Genomic DNA, 13,243 nt, shown 5'->3' with positions numbered 1-13,243 from the left:
CACAGAGTTTCAGAGAGAGAAAGAAGAGTTTGAGAAGAATATGGCTCGATTCAGGTATGTTCTGTTTACTGACTGTTTACTGTTTACTGACTGTTTACTGTTTACTGACTGTTTACTGTTTACTGACTGTTTACTGTTCACTGACTGTTCACTGACTGTTTACTGTTCACTGACTGTTTACCGACTGTTTACTGTTCACTGACTGTTTACTGTTCACTGACTGTTTACTGTTCACTGACTGTTTACCGACTGTTTACTGTTCACTGACTTTTTACTTACTATGTACTGACTGTTTACTGTTCACTGACTGTTTACCGTTTACTGACTGTTCACTGACTTTTTTTACTTACTATGTACTGACTGTTTACTGTGTACTGACTGTTTACTGACTGTTTACTGTTCACTGACTGTTTACTGTTTACTGACTGTTTACTGTTCACTGACTGTTTACTGTTCACTGACTGTTTACTGTTCACTGACTTTTTACTTACTATGTACTGACTGTTTACTGTGTACTGACTGTTTACTGTTCACTGACTGTTTACTGTTCACTGACTGTTTACCGTTTACTGACTGTTCACTGACTGTTTACTGTGTACTGACTGTGTACTGTTTACCTGACTGTTTACCTGACTGTGTGCTGTTCACTGACTGTGTATTGAGTATTGACTGTTTACTACGTGTAAACTATGTGTGGTGTTAGCATTTAGCGTGTGTTTTTAAGCGTGTGGTGTTAGCATTAAGCGTGTGTTGTTTAGCGTGTGGTGTTAGCATTTAGCGTGTGTTTTTAAGCGTGTGGTGTTAGCATTTAGCGTGTGTTTTTAAGCGTGTGGTGTTAGCATTTAGCGTGTGGTGTTAGCATTTAGCGTGTGGTGTTAGCATTTAGCGTGTGGTGTTAGCATTTAGCGTGTGGTGTTGGCATTTAGCGTGTGGTGTTGGCATTTAGTGGGTGTTTTTAAGCGTGTGGTGTTGGCATTTAGCGTGTGGTGTTAGGCGTGTGGTGTTGGCATTTAGCGTGTGGTGTTAGCATTTAGCGTGTGTTTTTAAGCGTGTGGTGTTGGCATTTAGCGTGTGGTGTTAGCATTTAGCGTGTGTTGTTAAGCGTGTGGTGTTAGCATTTAGCGTGTGTTTTTAAGCGTGTGGTGTTAGCATTTAGCGTGTGTTTTTAAGCGTGTGGTGTTAGCATTAAGCGTGTGTTGTTTAGCGTGTGGTGTTAGCATTTAGCGTGTGTTTTTAAGCGTGTGGTGTTAGCATTTAGCGTGTGTTTTTAAGCGTGTGGTGTTAGCATTTAGCGTGTGTTTTTAAGCGTGTGGTGTTAGCATTTAGCGTGTGGTGTTAGCATTTAGCGTGTGGTGTTAGCATTTAGCGTGTGGTGTTAGCATTTAGCGTGTGGTGTTGGCATTTAGCGTGTGGTGTTGGCATTTAGTGGGTGTTTTTAAGCGTGTGGTGTTGGCATTTAGCGTGTGGTGTTAGGCGTGTGGTGTTGGCATTTAGCGTGTGGTGTTAGCATTTAGCGTGTGTTTTTAAGCGTGTGGTGTTGGCATTTAGCGTGTGTTTTTAAGCGTGTGGTGTTAGCATTTAGCGGGTGGTGTTGGCATTTAGCGGGTGGTGTTAGCATTTAGCGGGTGGTGTTGGCATTTAGCGGGTGGTGTTAGCATTTAGCGGGTGTTTTTAAGCGGGTGGTGTTAGCATTTAGCGGGTGGTGTTAAGCGTGTGGTGTTAGCATTTAGCGGGTGGTGTTAGCATTTAGCGGGTGGTGTTGGCATTTAGCGGGTGGTGTTAGCATTTAGCGGGTGTTTTTAGTGGTGTTAGCATTTAGCGGGTGTTTTTAAGCGTGTGGTGTTAGCATTTAGCGTGTGGTGTTAGCATTTAGCGTGTGGTGTTAGCATTTAGCGTGTGGTGTTGGCATTTAGCGGGTGGTGTTAGCATTTAGCGGGTGTTTTTAAGCGTGTGGTGTTAGCATTTCGCATGGCTAACATCAGCTGACCTGCAGACAGGATCATCCCGAGCTGATGGAAGAGAGGAAGAAGTCCGACCTGCCGGAGAAACCTAAAACTCCTCAGCAGCTGTGGTACAACCATGAGAAGAAGGCCTACATGAAGCTGCACCCAGACGTACGCGCACACAGACATTAAATATATTATTTTATATATAAAATACTTATTTTGAAGAGAGTTTTCCAAAGTGAAACTGTGTTTGGTTTGCAGGTGAGTCAGAAGGAGCTGAAGGAGGCTCTGAGGAGACAGTGGTCCCAGCTGTCTGACAAGAGGAGACTCAAGTGGATCAGCAAGGCTCTGGAGCTCCAGAAAGACTACGAGGTATCAGACCAGACCAGGCTACACTAAACCAGACCAAACCAGACTAGATTTATTAACCTCTGGTCCTATGGATCCACTTGGGAAAGGAATATGTTAGAACAGGTGAGACCTGAACGTGTGTGTGTGTGCAGGGCAGCATGCGAGCGTATCATGAAGCTCATCCAGATGTGACGTCTGATGATCACGTTCGGTCCGTCCTCACCAAAGCAGAGAGACAGCTGAAGGACAAGTTTGACGGACGGCCGACAAAACCACCCCCGTAAGTCTTAATGAGCGCTCAGCTGACAAGCGTAATGCTACCGCCATACTGATCAGCTGATGTTCAAGATACTAGTGACGTGCTGCTCGGATTAACAACAGAGTATCAGGATGCTAATGAGCTATTCAACAGGATGCTAACAACCTTATGAGCTAGATTTAAACAAGCTGGTGAAAAAGATATTATAGAGCTGACAAAAAGTAACAAGTATGCAGACTAAAAATTTGCTAACAAGCAGAATGCAGTCCTGCTAACGGGCAGATGGTAAGTTCTAAAGCTTGATTTACATTCCTGCGTAGGGTCCACGTGTGTAGCTACGCCATAGGCTACGCACGTAGCCGTGCATTTATACTTGTGCGTCCGTGTGTCCGTCAGTCAGCAATCACACCCCCAAACGCTAGTCGGCAGCAGCGCTACAGCGTCCGCTGTGTTGACTTTAGCCAACAGGCTTAGCCGAGCAGGCTAACTTCTGGTTTAGCGCTCCGCTAACGTGAATGGGGGTAAAATTGTGTGCCTTTTCAAATGTTACCGAGCGCGTGGATCACATTCTGGTCATTTCGCTCGGTTTGTGACGGTCAAATATATCGATCCACTGTGTTACAGCCACCGTTTTGGCCGCTAGTAAAAGTTACTTCAAAGGACGGGCACTTCCTGTCGGCTCGGAGGCGCTGCGAGGCTACCCAGCCGACCAATCGCAGAGCTTACGGTCCGCGTCGACTCGACGTGTAGTTACATTTTTGAGAAGGTGCACGTCTGGCTACGCCGTAGGTGATGGCGTAGGGTAGGGCGCTACGCAGAGGCCACGCTGTCGATTTGACGTGGAAGTATAAATTGCACTGAAGAAGCTGAAGAACAATGTGTGGTGAGCTACCAGGTTGCTAACGCTTGTGTGTTGGCTAGCAGAAGTGGCTAACGGTTGTGTGTCTCTGGCTAGTAACGGGTACTCGCTGTACTGCGCGGAGCTGATGGTGAACATGAAGGACGTCCCCAGCACAGAGCGGATGGTGCTCTGCAGTAAGCAGTGGAAAATGATGACGCAGAAAGAGAAGGACATGTTTCAGAAACGCTGCGAGCAGGTCGGTATCAGCACGCTAACGCCAAGCTAACGTCACAGCAGCGTTCACACCGTGACGTCTCACTCTTTTCTGTTTCAACAGAGGAAGAAGCAGTACGACATCGACCTGCAGAGGTTTCTGGAGGTACGTTAAGATCCAATCAGATGATTCCTGTTCATATAAACGCAAAGCAGCTTTAAACATTTTCTCCACTGATAATCTGGATTAAACCAGTTCTTCCTGTTGACTGTGAACCTGGAGGGTCTTCGTTAGCAAACAGTCCTTTAATAAAAAGCTCAAACAAATCCATGAAAAATGTGTTTATTATTTGGGCTGAGCTAAAGGTGCGGGGGCGGGCGGCGGCACGAGTAAAGGAATAACAAACAAAGCGATGACGTACAAAATAAATGTGGTTTTTATTGATGAAGCTGGATTGTGTGTTTTCCAGAGTCTCCCGGAGGAGGAGCGAGACCGGGTCATGACTGAGGAGAAACTGGGCGGGGCCAGACTGGGAGGGGGCACGGCCTCCAGCCCACACAGAGCCAAGTCTCCGTCCATCAAGGTGTGAACACCTGGAGCCTCAGCTGTGATATCGGGCTGTGTATGTTTTTGGTTAAAATATAAACTCACCTGCGACGTGGCGTTTTTTGGTTTTGTCCCAGGAGCGCCGGGAGGCGGAGGCGGAGCCAGAGCCATGGACACCCGCCGGAGCGGCAAAGGACAAACGTGACGGGAAGAAGACGGCAAAGCTTCCAGAGACGCCGAAAACAGCCGAGGAGATGTGGCAGCACAGCGTGATCGGAGACTACCTGGCCAAATACAGAGTGCGTTTCATCACTAATTACCTGCGGGGGACAGTGTGGTGTCAGTTTTTCATGTGACATTTTTTCACCATTGGTTGGTCATGTGACCTGCTCCACAGAGCGACCGCAGGAAGGCCCAGGCCGGGATGGAGGCGGCCTGGAAGTCGATGGAGAAGAAGGAGAAGATCCCCTGGATCAAGAAGGCGGCGGAGGACCAGAAGCGTTACGAGGTTCAGTACCAACCTGTGGTCAGTGAGCCACGCCCCCCCCACTGACTCCGCCCACCACCTGCTGACATTGCAGTCACACTGAAACATGTTGATCAATTAATACAGATATGGTTGATTCATTAATGCTGAAGTGCCGTTTCTCTTATTGTACTGATGGTTGTGTCCTGCAGAGGGAGCTGCTAGAGATGAGGGCGCCGCCTGCAGGTCAGAGTCAGAGGAAACCCAAGTTTGACGGAGAACCAAAGAAGCCTCCAGTGTGAGTCTGACAGGAAGTGATGTAATAACCAGAGTTTAACCAGACGCTCCTGCTGATCAATGACTTCACCAGACCAGATGGGGGAGAGACAGAATGCAGATTTCAGTGAAATATATTTTTGAATAAAACCAGCCTCGTAGTAAGCCCCTCCCCCTGCTGTTTCCATCCAATAGGAGCGGGTATCAGATGTTCTCGCAGGAGCTGCTGACCAATGGCGAGCTGAACCACTTCAGCCTGAAGGAGCGGATGGTGGAGATCGGGAAGAGGTGGCACAAACTGACCCAGAGTCAGAAAGACAAGTACAAGAAGCTGGTGGAGGAGCAGCAGGTGGAGTACAAGGCCGAACTGGAGGCCTGGGTCAAGGTAACCTCACATTGTCGCCGCTGCAACCAGAGGTCTGGAGAACAGCATCTGGTTCAACCTGCTCAGGTCACATGTTCTCTGCAGAGAACCATGGGAATCATTAATATTTTAAACCAAGGTGATATGTAACAGCAATCAGTGACGTCTGCAATTTACAGCGCAGTCAGACGTTTACAGCGATGGCGGTAGTTTACAGCGCAGTCAGAGGTTTACAGCGATGGCGGTAGTTTACAGCGCAGTCAGAGGTTTACAGCGATGGCGGTAGTTTACAGCGCAGTCAGAGGTTTACAGCGATGGCGGTAGTTTACAGCGCAGTCAGAGGTTTACAGCGATGGCGGTAGTTTACAGCGCAGTCAGACGTTTACAGCGATGGCGGTAGTTTACAGCGCAGTCAGAGGTTTACAGCGATGGCGGTAGTTTACAGCGATGGCGGTAGTTTACAGCGCAGTCAGAGGTTTACAGCGATGGCGGTAGTTTACAGCGCAGTCAGACGTTTACAGCGACGTTAATAATACATTTAATATATCAAGAACAACACTTGTTTTCTGATAACATTTAGGACAAACACTTCACAACTTTATTTAACAGCAAAGTTTAATTTAGAATTTTTTTTGTTGACTTAATGTTAATGAACAGAACTTTCCGCTGAGTCGTTGATAGAGATGCTCAGCATTTCTCCAGACCTCTGAGACAATAGGTCGCCTTCTAGCGGCCATGACACAAAGCTGATTTAACACAAAGAAAATGAAATAAAAAGACATGTGACTCTTTCCTTCCTGTCTCCAGTCTCTGTCTCCTCAGGACCGAGCCGTCTACAAGGAATTTTCCACCTCGGTGAGTTGGAATCTGTACAACTTTATATCATTAGTGGTAGGTTAGCTAGGTAAGTTGCTAATTAGCTTATTGCCCAGAGAGCCACCATAAGCTAACAGGACACTTGCTAACATATCGGTAGCATTAAACTACCAATAATACAGAATGTTTAAGAGACATAATGCTAAGAGCTAAGCTAATGTGCTAAGCTAAATTGCGTTTGGGGTAACACAGACTAAGATAGCATTAAGCTAACAGGCGCTGCAGGTTACTGATAGCTTAATTATCCTCGGTCAGACGTTTCAGTGCGTCAATATGTTTGTTTGTTTGGTTCAGAAACGTCGCAGCACCGCTAAAGTTCGTAGCAGCCCGGGAGCTAAAGTCCGTGTGACAGCAAAGGGGAAGGCGGCGAGTTCAAGAGCTGCGACACAGACTGTCGGGGTTGCCAAGAGGGCCATGGCGTACCGAGCCAAGGTAACACACACTACACAACAACACACAAAGGGACAGTGAACTAAAATAAATATATAACATATAACTGTACCAGACTCATTTCTGAACTTTCTTGCGTTCAATTTACTGATTTGCTTTGAGTTGCATTGAGACTGTTGAAAGGTTTTGAATACCTCAGTGCGGTCTGTCAGGCTCTGTGTTATAAAGCTGCATCTATGTCGTCTTCCAGCAGGACATGTCTGACTCAGACGAGGAGAAGAGCGACTCGTCTGACTCTGATGAAGATGACGAGACGTCGGGCTCCACAGACAGCGACGATGAGGATGACGAGGTGAAAACGTTTTTACCCTTCAGCAATCATAAAGAAAACTCATTAAAACTCCTCCAGGTTTGATTTATATAAAGACTTGGTCCTTACAGGTCCTCCATGCTCCCAGTTCTGCAGACGCAGCTAAGCTAATAGCCTAAGCCCCTCCAGGTGGACCACCATAGGACGAGAAAGATTAATGTTTAGATCCCGTTGGAATTGTCCTGAATTACACACATGTTTGTCAGTTTAAAAGATAATTTAAGTCGAGGTTGCGGTTTTTCATAAAACTGTACAGTAATATTTAGTTCTGTGTGAAACCGCTCAATGAACTACATCTCTCCTCTCGCACAATGTACGTCACCAACATGTTAGCGCTGTAATACTAAGCCAACATTCATTGTTGCTACTAGCCAGGCAGCTCAGATATGTTCCACGCACAGATGTATCTTACCTGATGTGTTTAGTCTAACGACTCCTGGTCCTTTCATCACATTATCTACACATGGAAGCTCTTTGACGTTAGCTTAAGTGACGTTAGCCTTAGTGACATTAGTTTCAGTGAAGTTTGTTTCAATTACGTTAGCTTCAATTACGTTAGTCTTAGTGACGTTAGCTTAAGTGACGTTAGCTTAAGTTACGTTAGCCTTAGTGACATTAGTTTCAGTGAAGTTTGTTTCAATTACGTTAGTCTTAGTGACGTTGGCCTTAGTGACGTTGGCTTCAATGAAGTTTGTTTCAGTGACGTTAGCTTTAGTAAAGTTTGTTTCAATTATGTCAGCTTCAGTGACGTTAGCTTAAGTGACGTTAGCCTTAGTGACATTAGTTTCAGTGAAGTTTGTTTCAATTACGTTGGCCTTAGTGACGTTGGCTTCAATGAAGTTTGTTTCAATTACGTTAGCTTCAATTACGTTAGTCTTAGTGACGTTAGCTTAAGTGACGTTAGCCTTAGTGACGTTAGCTTAAGTGACGTTAGCCTTAGTGACATTAGTTTCAGTGAAGTTTGTTTCAATTACGTTAGTCTTAGTGACGTTGGCCTTAGTGACGTTGGCTTCAGTGACGTTAGTTTCAGTGACCAGCTATGTAACTTAGCCATGTTCCATGCTGAAATGTATCTCACCTGATGTGTGTAATCCAGTGACTGTGGGTCCTTTTATCACATCATCCTCTCATGTCAGTTTTTTGACAATAGCTTCAGTAATGTTAGCTTAAGTTGAGAGAAAAAGTTACTTCACATACGCAACTTTTAGGTTTGTGTTCTTTTATATTACAAGTTTTACATCAAACTGCAAATTTCTTGACTTTGAAGTGTACATTTTAAATTGATAAACAACATATGTGTGATTCAGAGAACAACTTTAACGGCATCTAAAAATTGTTGTCTCTTGCCGTTGGCTACCGTATGTATATTTTCCTAAAGTCCCATGGTGGTCCACCAGAAGGGGCGGGACTTAGGCTCTCTATTAACTGTGACTCCGAATCACCGCGGCGACAACATGTAAATTAAACCTCTTCCTGTTTTGTTATTTCGTCAGAACGACGACGATGACGACGAGGATGATGAGGACGATGAAGATCAGAGCTCCTCTGAGGATTCCAGTGACTCGGACTCGGACTAGCTCCGCACCTTCCACCTCATTGGAGAGGACAGGCTGTGCAGGCCACGCCTCCTCAGTGCCAATCATCCCGGCGGACCAATGAGAAGTGGTGTCGTCGGCATACTGCGGACATGCTGGCCCCTCCCACCTCCCTGTGAAGGGGCAGAGCCTGACGGAGAGTTTTGTTACCTGTGTGTTTGTTTCTGTTTTTTATCGAGTGTTGGTTTTTATCTGCCGGACGTTTCAGACAGGTTTGTTTTATTTCTTGAGCGATGGCGAGGGCCAGGTTTGTACAGTTTGACAGGCAGGAGGGGCGGAGCCTATTGGTTGTTGTTAGTTACCGCTGAGGGAGGAGCCAGTGTTCAGCCTCCAATCAGCCGCCAGCCTGAGAAAATTAACAAATAAATGCACTTTTTTCTCAAGTCTGTCTTCTGAATTCATTTAAACACAGTGATGTCACAGCGACAGGTGACAACAGTGAAAGCATGACACTTAGGACGTTTACTAATTGAAATATACAGCATACAAGAATCCTATTTAAGGGTGGTGTTTTGCTTTTTTGACACATCCCATAATTACTACAGGTTTATTTCTTGCAACAAATACAGTAACTCAAACACAGGTTTTATAGACATTTTAATTAATAGATTTATAGAATATAAACAAGCTTCTTTCCTCCAACGTCCAACGCCTGATACACAAATAAATAATCTGACCTCTGACCCCACATCATCATACAGAAGCTGGCCTTTGGCACACTCCTGTGGACACTCAGAACTACAGTACCCATCAGCCCCTGCCCTCACCCCAGAAAAAGCTCATTAACTCCACCTGATTTTAGAAAAGAGGAACGCCCCACACATGCATCACCCCCCCCCCCCCCCCCCCCAAAACAAAAGAAAGATATGATGACATCACGGCGTCACGTTAAAGGACTACTTCCCTGCGGACCATGTTCCAAACTCAAAGGTCACACCTGAGCAGGTGAGAGCGGCCCCGGGTATGTGTTCAACTCCTCACATCATGTTTGTGTCTGAAATCACAGAGCTCATGTTCTTGGAGCTGTTTTTAACATGAAGAGGAACTCGCACTCTGCAGTTACACACACTTTTCAAGGCTGATCATTCAGTTTAAGAAATATTTTCTGTCTAAAAGGAAAAGAAATGTTTTCTCCATCAGATGTCACAGAGGGAGAGAACATCTAACAACCATAAATAGATTAAATAAATCGGGATTTGTTTTAAAAGTACTCTTAAAGGAAAATTGAACAGAGTTTGGTGGCTGGGTTCTGCTAGGAGGCCCTGATGGTGGATGTTTATAGAAATGAACAGAAGCTCGCTTAAGGAAGGAGATCAATCTGAGAACTTATGATTTGGAAAATGGTCAGAAAGCAGCAGGGTGGTCCTTTAAAAAGCTGCAAAGCCTGATGGGAGTCTGAGTCAACCTGCACATTAACGTGTACAGCTGCAACTACACATTTATTAATCTGTTGATGGTCTTTTTGATAAACTTATTATTAAGAGTTTTCAGAGTCCACGGCGATGTCTCGTTTTGTCTGACCAACAGTCCAAAACACTTACTGAGCTAAGAAAGAGGAGAGACGGACACCAGAGGACAAGGAGGTTGAGAGACTGACTGATTAATAAGGACATCGTGAACAGAGTCATTGATAAAATCATTGGTAGTTGCAGCTGTGATCTGAATATACATTGTCACTCTCAGAGGGCAACACACCTCCGACCCGGACTCGACCCCAGAACCAGGACCCACAGACCTGAAGCAGCCGTGACATCTCACACACACACACACACACACACACACACACACACACACACAGAGCGTCATAGCGGGGCGTCCAGCAGCTTCTTGTGCAGGTACTGCTTCACCTCCTCGATACCATTCAGCTTCTCCAGCTCATGGTACGGCAGCTGAGGGGGGACAAGAAAGACAGCAGGTGAACAGGTGTAGAAACAGAGCAGCATTAGCTACATGGTGAGCAGTAACTGCAGGCAGCAGCAAAGTCATGGACTCTGACCTCTGACCGCAGGACGGACTGACTAGCTGACAACATCTAGACCTATTGAGTCTGAGCCGGCTGTGTTGTGGCAGTAACCTAAGAACCTGCTGGGGTCTTAGATTACTGCCAGGTTACTTAAAGACTCAGGAGCAGGGGGGACGGGCGTAGAGAACTGAACCTTGAGCACCTCCTGAACCTGGCTGACAAGAGGTCCACAGAGGCGTTAGAGCTGGAAGGCCCGGGGTAAGACACCAGAGAAGAAGCTCTGAGCGAGCGGTTCCTGGTGGCTGAGGTTCCCCCTGAGAGGCACCAGCAGGACACAGCATCTAAAACATTTAAACATGGACGCTGTGTGGCGGCTGACCTGTAGGATGATGTATCCCAGCAGCCTCAGGTGTCGGTCCCTCATGGCCCGAGAACCAACCAGAACCTCAGAGTTGTGGCAGTAATGCCACTTATCATTGACGGACATGATGACCCTGCAGAGACCAGACACACATGGTGACACATGATGGTCACAGAGAACAGGTTCTGTTGAGAACTGATCAGAACCCGGCTGTTCACGTTTACATAAGTTGGACTGACCTCCTGATCTGTCTCTGGTCTGTAAGTGGGTTGTCCGCGTCGGGTCTGTCAGGAGCGTGGAGCTGTGGCGGTGATGGGGGCCCTCTGTCGGCCCCGGACCCCTCAGAATACGTCACGTCCTCATAGAACTCCGGCAGCTCACAGTCTGTCCCCTGGCCTCCTGGGGTCCCTGTTCCCCCCTCGTCCTCCAGGATCTTACCGATGGAAAACTGGAAAAGTGAGTCTGGGGCCGCGGCCCCTGCAGGTCCTTGGGTCCCGGGCTGGGCCAGGCTGTCAGAGGGGGGGCTGCTGAGTGTGGAGCTGTCCTGGCTCTCCAGAGAGTGCTCCTTTGCCAGACTGGAGTAGTACTCTGCTGGGGGGACGTAGTAGTGGCCATAGTCCAACGGCCCTCCATTAGTCCCAGGCCGCGGGGGCCCTGAGGCCGCCGTGGCCCCCGCCGTGCCGCGGATGTGGTGGGGGAGGAAGGACCTGGGCTCCATGGCCCCGCCCAGCGCCTCGCCCACCTGACATGGCTGCTCTGCGCCCTCCTCCAGCGTCGCGAAGGGAGAGAACTTCTGGAACTCTGAAGTAACCATGGCAACACTACCATCAGCTGGCTTGGTCGCCACGGTGACGCAGGACGGAGGAATGATGCTGAAGGCGAGACCAGCTCCGGTTCTGATAGGTAGAACCCGACCAGAACTGTCCATCCACAACACAAAGTCTGGGGACGAAGAGATGACAATGACTGCAACATTCAGACTAGAAAAACTGCAGTTTTTAGTGTGTAATACTCCATGTGTAGTACCTGTGTAGTATCCCGGGGCGAGTACTTCATCCTGTTTGTAGTTCTGCTCTCCAACCAGCTGTCGCAGAGCCTCAGCCACCAGACCTTTATAGCTGACCGGACACAAACTGATCAGAACCACTTACAAGTTTACAACAACTGGCCCGAAGAACTAGAATAATTTGAGCTGATGCAGATCCGGTTCTGCTGAATCTCAATCAACATCATCACATGGCTCGGCTAAACAACAGCAGGGCCTGTGTTCGACCAGGTGTGTCTGTGTTACCTGTACTTGCGGTTGACCTCATCAGCAGTCAGGGCGTGGTCAAACATGAGGACCTTGTGGGCGTCCTGAAGTCGTGGTCCGGTGTACTCGCGGTACTCCAGCTCCACAGCAGCATCCAGCAGGGAGAGGTACCGCCGGACGATCAGAGCGTACGGACTGTCTGCGGGGGGAACACAGAAGACCAACCTTTACATTTGTACTCTCGTCTGAGGAAACCGTTGGTTTCAGAATATTTAAGCCTGTCTGAATCAGATCTGGCGCGTTGGGTTTGGTACTGACTGGTGACGTTGCTGATGAAGGCGGAGGAGAAGACTCGGTGCAGCACCAGGCCGGGGAAATGTCCCAGCTGGAACAGAGACATCAGGATGTTGACGGTGGCAAGCGGCGAGCTGAGCGCCTTCAGCTCCACCACCTCCTCCAACCGAGAGAAGAACTGCTGCTCGTTAGACGGCCGGTAACTCATCCTGCTGAACGGGAACACCAGCTTCTGGATCACCTGAGGACACACACACAAAGACACCTGCAGAGTCCTGTACACAGGTACTGAAGACCACACGAGCACCGTCCAGTCCTCACCTTACTGTCCAGGTACTCGGCCTTCTTCACCAGAAAGTCCGCAATGGTGTCGAGCAGTCGTGTCTCTCTCAGTCGATGGCGAGCAATGTATTTGGCGATCAGCGCCATTGTGTACGGAGTGATGCTGTCCACCTTCTTTGGCAGCTCCTCTGTTTGAGGCAGGTCACAGGGTCAACAAGGTCACCACGGTCATCACGCGGCAGGTCACAGGGTCACCACGGTCACCACGCGGCAGGTCACAGGGTCACCACGGTCACCACGCGGCAGGTCACACGGTCACTACAGTCACCACGCGGCAGGTCACAGGGTCAGTACGGTCAACGTGTCAGTATGGTCAAAACCCGTCAACACAGTCAGTACGGTAAACACGCGGCAGGTCACATGGTCACAGTCAACACGCGGCAGGTCGCAGTCAGTACGGTAAACACGCGGCAGGTCGCAGTCAGTACAGTAAACACGCGGCAGGTCGCAGTCAGTACGGTAAACACGCGGCAGGTCGCAGTCAGTACGGTAAACACGCGGCAGGTCGCAGTCAGTACGGTAAACACGCGGCAGGTC

The 13,243-nt window shown here is 48.0% G+C and overlaps 2 protein-coding genes across 8 annotated transcripts in view; one reads left to right on the top strand and one right to left on the bottom strand.

The window, feature by feature from the left end:
• Nucleotides 1-8,877, top strand: part of ubtfl (upstream binding transcription factor, like) — a 14,972-nt gene extending 6,095 nt beyond the window's left edge. For 2 of the 4 annotated variants that reach the window (XM_046051187.1, XM_046051186.1), the window contains 14 exons: nt 1,994-2,114; nt 2,208-2,318; nt 2,450-2,577; nt 3,512-3,653; nt 3,735-3,776; nt 4,081-4,194; nt 4,295-4,456; nt 4,555-4,683; nt 4,836-4,921; nt 5,095-5,284; nt 6,071-6,118; nt 6,434-6,571; nt 6,780-6,881; nt 8,393-8,877. In XM_046051187.1, the coding sequence (XP_045907143.1) occupies nt 1,994-2,114; nt 2,208-2,318; nt 2,450-2,577; nt 3,512-3,653; nt 3,735-3,776; nt 4,081-4,194; nt 4,295-4,456; nt 4,555-4,683; nt 4,836-4,921; nt 5,095-5,284; nt 6,071-6,118; nt 6,434-6,571; nt 6,780-6,881; nt 8,393-8,476 (1,597 nt within the window). In that variant the 3' untranslated portion in view covers nt 8,477-8,877. The remainder of the gene's footprint in view (nt 1-1,993; nt 2,115-2,207; nt 2,319-2,449; nt 2,578-3,511; nt 3,654-3,734; nt 3,777-4,080; nt 4,195-4,294; nt 4,457-4,554; nt 4,684-4,835; nt 4,922-5,094; nt 5,285-6,070; nt 6,119-6,433; nt 6,572-6,779; nt 6,882-8,392) is intronic. The other 2 variants (XM_046051189.1, XM_046051190.1) reach the window with 2 other exon arrangements.
• A 197-nt stretch (nt 8,878-9,074) lies between these two features.
• fastk (Fas-activated serine/threonine kinase) overlaps nt 9,075-13,243 on the bottom strand; it is a 9,557-nt gene continuing 5,388 nt past the window's right edge. For 3 of the 4 annotated variants that reach the window (XM_046051181.1, XM_046051183.1, XM_046051182.1), the window contains 6 exons: nt 12,389-12,605; nt 12,110-12,269; nt 11,845-11,936; nt 11,058-11,760; nt 10,837-10,951; nt 9,075-10,383 (listed from right to left, as the gene is read on the bottom strand). In XM_046051181.1, coding sequence (XP_045907137.1) covers nt 10,297-10,383; nt 10,837-10,951; nt 11,058-11,760; nt 11,845-11,936; nt 12,110-12,269; nt 12,389-12,605 — 1,374 coding nt within the window. In that variant the 3' untranslated portion in view covers nt 9,075-10,296. Of the gene's footprint in view, nt 10,384-10,836; nt 10,952-11,057; nt 11,761-11,844; nt 11,937-12,109; nt 12,270-12,388; nt 12,606-13,243 lie in introns of those variants that run through there. The other variant, XR_006825344.1, reaches the window with a different exon arrangement.

Source organism: Micropterus dolomieu, linkage group LG06, assembly GCF_021292245.1.
Source record: "Micropterus dolomieu isolate WLL.071019.BEF.003 ecotype Adirondacks linkage group LG06, ASM2129224v1, whole genome shotgun sequence".
NCBI lineage: Eukaryota > Metazoa > Chordata > Actinopteri > Centrarchiformes > Centrarchidae > Micropterus > Micropterus dolomieu.
This window is presented reverse-complemented; position numbering and strand designations above follow the sequence as displayed.